The following is a 6,541-nucleotide window of genomic DNA, read 5'->3' on the forward strand; positions in this document are numbered from 1 at the left end:
GGGAGTGCAACCCCATTCAGGACTAGGTCAAATCCACCCTCTCCGAAGTCCGATCCGCCAACCAACAGGACCTCCGTCTTGTCTGGATTGAGCTTCAGTTTATTGGCCCTCATCCAGCCCATTACCTCGGCCTCACCTGGAGTACGACTGCCTGGCGACAGTGACACACGCTGTCAGTAGGAGGGGTTAAACCACAGACAGATGCTACCCAGTGAATACCTGTGCTGTTTTTCATACTCTTGTTAGTTACAGCATACACTGTATATATGAAGATTGCTAACTACCCAGTTCTATGAGAACTGAAATGAAGGTGTAGAATCAAACATCTTAGTTCTTGTTAAGACAATCTTGCTGTCATTAGGACTTCTCAAAGAAGAAGCACTGGTGGTTTTTTTACCTTCTGTTCGTGGTTTTTTTTTACCACGAACAGAAATTTCAGGAAAAAAGTGCCTCGGTTTGCGAACTCCGCATTGGGTGACGACCACGATCGCAGCTATCTTCCCTGCATGAGTGCACCTGTGATTGTGCCCGTCTTCCCTGCACAAGTGCACCCATCTCCTCCCCCCCAAGCATGATCATGATTGCGGCCATTCCCACCCCCCCAGCACAATTGCTATCGCATGATTATGATTTGGACTCTCCCTCCAAACAATAACCTCCCCCCCACCTAGCTTAGTGTTCTCTACTGGACTGTATTTTGTTACTTCGTTGTTTTTTGTTACTTTGTTTCAAATTTGTGATATAAAAATATTTACACAACAGATTAACCTCATTTTCATTGAACCTTATGGGGAAATTTGGCTTGGTTTGCAACCAATTCAGGTCGCGACTAGACTAGAGTCATGGAACGGATTAAGTTTGTGAGTTGAGGTACCACTGTATATTATTTATCTACCCTATCTTTCTAGTCCAAAATATCATCACAAACTTGCTTAAAATTTTGAATTATAAAAATCTTTCAGACAAGTATGGAAGATCAAGAAGCATGTGTCATGTTGGACAAATATAGGGAACTACCGTATTAGCTGTAGTGCTGTTATTTTCACTGTGGCCATTGAAGACAGATCATAAGATCAGTTTGTTATACAAATTGAGGAAAGCAATTGTTACTTCTATTTGGGAGCATGTGGATCTGAAAGCAAGATCATAAAAGCGATGTGATTAAGCAGGCCTTCAAAAGCTATTTAGTTTTTTAAAATAACTTTCTGGTATGTTAACAAGGCTCCAGTAGGATTTCATTTTTTTAGTTATACTTGCACATTATTGAATGAAAATGCCACTAGCCATATTGGGTTGATTTTTAAGGAATGTTAACTAGTTATTCTTTAAATATCATGTTTAGGCTATCCCTGCATACATTATTAACTCCTTACAAGAATCAGAAGGGATCACTCGTCTAAAGGAAAAATCTGTTTTGCAAGCAGCAGATTTGAAAGCAGCAGAGAATGATACAAGAAACACAGATCGTACAGTAGGAAAGAAGTCAACTATGGCATCTTCCAATCTAAAGGTAAAAATTACTTATCACATTTATTTCTATATTTTAGCTGTTTTCATCTGTATCAGCAATGGTATTTATTTAGTTCCTAGAACTGGATACAGTACTCCAGATGAAATCTCTCCAGGGCCGACTGCCTCGTGTGATTTGGAAGTGATTTTTCTGTTAATGCCACCCAAAATAGCATTTGCCTTCTTTGCACTTGCATCACGTTGTTGAATCATACACAGCTTGTGATCTACAGTGATTCCAAGATCCTTCTCGCTTGCAGTTGTTGAACCAAGCATCCCCCATCTTGTAACTATGCACTTTATTTCTTTTTCTTAAATGCAGAACGGGGCATTTGTTATTAACTTGGCATTAAATGTCCTTCTGTTGTTTTCAGCTCAGCACTCCAGTCTATCAAGATGACTTTGAGTGTTGTTTCTGTCTTCCAGGGTCTTTTGTTTCTGGTACCCTCAGCTATCTCAACCAATTTTGTCTCCTAACCGATACTGGGAAAATTGAATACCTGCTACATCATGTCCTTTTAAAACACTAGCAATGTGCTTTTCAAAAATTTCACCCTCGTCTTCAATAATAGACTCTAACCATCATGTTAGAGTCAGTAGGGGGCTGCTGTCTTTCCTTGTACATGCACATGGTGGGCATGTCATGAGTGGAGCTGGATGGAGCCGGGGGTCAGACCAGATGGCCCAGGAGACCCCTTCTGACTGGCTCTGTTTCTATGTACGTTTTATTTCTTGCTTTGTTTATATTAATCCAGATGCTCTTGATGAGTCTTCTAAGCTCCCCCTCCTGTGCAAAGTCCCTTTTCTGATTCTGTATTGCTGCTCATGTTGTATCAGCCTGGGCTTTCTCCTTTGCCTCTGCCTTTGTAACCTCTTTCACTACAATTCCACTCCCAAACTCCTGTTGACTCTTCCTGTTCACTCACTCTCTGGGAGCTTGCTTACTTGATCAGAATAGTCCCTAGACCAGCTGAGGCAGCTTCCTCTGCTCTGCTCTATTAGGAGTCAGGAAATTGAATGGCTTGAGTCATTTAAGCCCCATCCAGATCACGGTTGGGTGCAATCAGTGCTTCTTCAGGTATGTTCTACTCATGAGCATAGCCTGTTACTGCTACTCATGAGTTCTTATTCTGCAAATGACATCCAGCTGATGCCGAACTTTTAACAGCTGTAATCCCTAGGGCTTGGTGCCTGTCTCAGTCTATGAGGTGGCTAGTTCTGTGATGAGACCTAAAGTCACTTGCTGTTTCCTTAGGGCCCAGAATCCCCATGATCTACCTCATGGACATGGGTTGAACCTCCACAATGTTGAGCTAGGTGGCTCCATCCTTCAAAGGGAGGAAAACAACAGCTTGTTGTGTTTCATATCTTAATTCCTTAAATAATTCTATTTCCTTTTCTTTGTATTGACAGCATAGAATTCCTTTTCTTCAGAGTTGGGTGCTTTTGACTGTATAGAAGGAAGCTCAGAAAGGTCAATTTGCATTAGTTAAGGCATGGCATGTCAGAAAGATCCATGCTTCAATCTTTGCCATGCTGCACCAATTAGAGGTAAATTCAGGGAGTACTCAAATACCAGAGAGGCAGGAGACTATGCGTCCTCCCATAGTGCTTTCGCTACAGCCTTCAGATTTGAAAGGACCAGAGTTTCCAATAAAGGAAACCAAGGGCATGGTGTCTTTGGGAACAAGTTCTAGGGTCAGTTGCTCACCCCATGAAAATTCCCACACAGACCAAAATTTGTGGAGGCACAACCATTACAAGAAAATCAGGCATGGGCAATTTGTGGCTCATGGGTTGGTTGAAGCCCTTAGGGGTTCTTCATTCACTCTACAAGTTCTTCTGAGTCATAGGAAGCTCCCTTATACTTAGACTATTGTTCCATCCAGCCCAGTACAGTCAACCCTGACTTGCACTGATTTAAAAAAAAAATACACACAAACAAAAAACTAACAGAACAAACAAGTGAACAAAATAAACGAAGATGCCAAGGGAATTACGAACAAACGCAGCCCCAGAACCAGATCTCTTCATATCTTCCCATACTCTATCAGAGTTTGCAAAAAAGAAAAAAGAATCATTATTCTATTCAGCAACAGAATTTCTAAACATTCAAACTCAAATGCTTTCCTTTTTCCCTTCCAAACTCCATTAATCATGCTAAACATCCATTAATCATGCTAAGCACGATAAAATATCCATTTGCCATTAAATTCTTCTCACAGTCTAATTACATAACTAGTAAGCTTTGCCATCACTGCATATTCAGCCAATCTTTTTCTCCATTCTTCAATGGCTGGGGGCTCTTGTGATTTCGTTTTGAAGCTATTGTGATTCTTGCTGCCATAGTCACATACTTAACTAACTCTGACATGTATTTTAAAATATGATATTTATTATCATATATTAAAAGCATGATGTGAAGGTATCAATATTCATATCATGGAACAATATTCAAAAAGCATGTTCTTGGGACTCACAGGAAACTTAATTTAAAGATTTTATGCATTTCTGCATATATCAATTTCCAGAATTTTTCTGTTATTTCGCGAGACCACCACATATGATAGAAGGTCTCATTTATCCTGTTACATTTCCAACATTTTACATTATAATTCTTATCTATTTTCCCAATATCTTTTGGAGTAATCTACCACTTAGAAAACCCCTTATACCAATTTTGTTTTAATGTTTGACTAGCAGTGAAATTAATATCTTTCTTCTAAAGAGCTTCCCACTGACCAGATGATATTTCTTCACCAAGATTCAGTTTCCTGATTGTCATGTGTTTCTTATCTTGATGGTTTTCAGTATCATAGTGTAATAACAGTTTGTAAAGTCTTCTCAGTAAGTCATCATTCTGCTGTGTAATCAACATTTCAGAATCTGTCAGATCTCTTAAAATGCCTTTTCCTGGTTGTGTTTCCCCCTTCAGTCTCGAAATCAATTGATGGCAAACAAGCCAATCTCCCCTCTTGACTTATCATTCACTCTGGTTCCCTTTCTGTTGAACCTTGCATTGTTTAAAACTGCTGTGGAATATAATGTGGGTCTTGTTATCGACCATGGATTTTTTATTTTTTTGTGGAGGGGCTATGAACCAAGAAACTTTGCTTTTCCTTCCCCAGAAATTGTTCTGGTCTGGACTGCTAGTGACTTTTAAGGCTGTTCTGTTGCCTTGATCTCCATACCTTAGAGATTTTCAGTGTAGACTCTGTCGTTGGTGTACATGTCTGATTTTAAACTTACTTCCTGAACTAAATTTGCTAAGAGTACTTTTCAGTAGAAGGTGGGGGAGGGGGGAGTTCTCTTCTGTTACAGACCTCTTAGTTTGTCTAGGCTTCGATGTAGCAGCCCCATCAAAGGATCCACTCCGAGAGCAGGCCCTCTGCCTAGCTGCAGCTGCTCTTGACTCTGCACCTTAGTCATGCTCAGCACCTGAGCCTGAGGATCCTGCATTTCTGTTAATTTTGAGGTGCCCCCAATTTGTGGGGCAGAGAAGAATAGATGGGAGAACTAAGCACACTGTTGGATGTTGCCCCTAAGCAGCATCTGTGACACAAAGCAGGTTTACTAATTTAAGTTAATGTGTATCTACAGCCCCTTCTGGGAAAATTTATCTTGGACACCGAAGAGTCTTCTAGGCTTTTTGTTTTCCTTTCCAGAGCCAAAAATCTTTCATGAGCTGCTAATATGTTACAGATAAACAAATAACAAGAAATAATGTTTGAAGTAAATAGTTTTTGTAATTGGTTTCTTAATTCCATTCAAGTAAACTGTTCTGTTTCTTCTTTATGCAGATGCAGAAGTTATATAGGAAGTATTTGAGAGCTGAGAGCTTTAGGAAAGCTCTTGTTTATCAGAAGAAATACCTTCTGCTGCTTCTGGGTGGGTTCCAGGAATGTGAGCAAGCAACGCTGTCACTGATAGCACGCATGGGCATCTATCCTTCTCCTACCAGTCTGAATGTGTCTGAAGCACGGAGCCAGTCCTTTACCAGGTTCAGGTCTGCAGTCAGAGTGGTCATTGCAATATCAAGGTAAGCAAAACTGAGTACTTTTTCTCACAGCTATTGTTACTTTCCAGTTGTTGTCTTTTAGAGTGGGTTCTTGATTTTTTTAAAGGAGATAAAGAAATCCAAATGTGTTATTCATGTATTCTCCAAAGGAAGTGAAGAAGAAATCTGTTCTTCTTAGAGAAACAAGATAAGTGTGTTGAGCAACAATCGTATAAAAATATCTGATCCTGCATTCACTGTAGCAATGTCATGTCACACAGTCTTTAAAATATTTTGCATATTAATTCATGTCTCTCACCATCATTCCACCCCAGGTTAAAGTTTCTGATAAGAAAATGGCATAAAGTAGGAAGGAAAGAGGTGTCATCTGAAGCCAATTCTCCTACCGTTGCATGCAGCACATGTGAGAACTTTTGAAGGAATTCTTTGAATTTGTTACAATTTCTTAAGGATTTTTCTTTATGGACAAACTAAAGTAGTAGATAAGTGAAATTGTTTTTGTAATGAACCAACTGAAAACATTGTCCATATATTATAGGCTTTATTAGTCAGTGATGGTAAGCTTCATAAAAGCATAAACACTGTTTCTGTTCCAATAATCTTATTGCCAAGATAATAAGATTAAAATAGCACCTGAGTGAATTTCAAGGAAGAATCATTTCACTGCTTACTGATAAATGTCTATTAAATGATTGACTTTTTATTGTTGCATTACTGATTCCACCATACATTAGTGTTCGATTAGTTTTTTCAATCCACATATTCATTTCTGCATAATTGAATTATCTTATCCGACCATAGTTTTAATTTCTTTGTTATTATAACTGTTCTCTTCCCTGAGGAAACTCAAATAGATGAAATACTGTATTATTCAATTAAGATCCCAGATCTAGAACAGAGGTAGAAAAGCAGCAACAGCCATTTACAAGTCAGGCTGCTCAAGAAGCTGGATACTGCATCAGAAGCAACCTCATGAGACTTGCAAATTGTTCACCTAAGGCACCATATCACTTG

At 39.3% G+C, this 6,541-nt stretch overlaps 1 protein-coding gene across 1 annotated transcript in view; it reads left to right on the forward strand.

Annotated features, from left to right (window-relative positions):
- Positions 1–5,972, forward strand: part of LOC123024426 (pericentrin-like) — a 72,617-nt gene extending 66,645 nt beyond the window's left edge. Inside the window, exons 11-13 of the mRNA XM_044432141.1 lie at positions 1,343–1,510; positions 5,310–5,548; positions 5,842–5,972. Of these exons, the coding sequence (XP_044288076.1) occupies positions 1,343–1,510; positions 5,310–5,548; positions 5,842–5,944 (510 nt within the window). The 3' untranslated portion in view covers positions 5,945–5,972. The remainder of the gene's footprint in view (positions 1–1,342; positions 1,511–5,309; positions 5,549–5,841) is intronic.
- The last annotated feature ends 569 nt before the right edge of the window (positions 5,973–6,541 follow it).

The sequence above is a fragment of the Varanus komodoensis genome, unplaced genomic scaffold, assembly GCF_004798865.1.
Source record: "Varanus komodoensis strain SLA01 unplaced genomic scaffold, ASM479886v1 scaffold23, whole genome shotgun sequence".
NCBI lineage: Eukaryota > Metazoa > Chordata > Lepidosauria > Squamata > Varanidae > Varanus > Varanus komodoensis.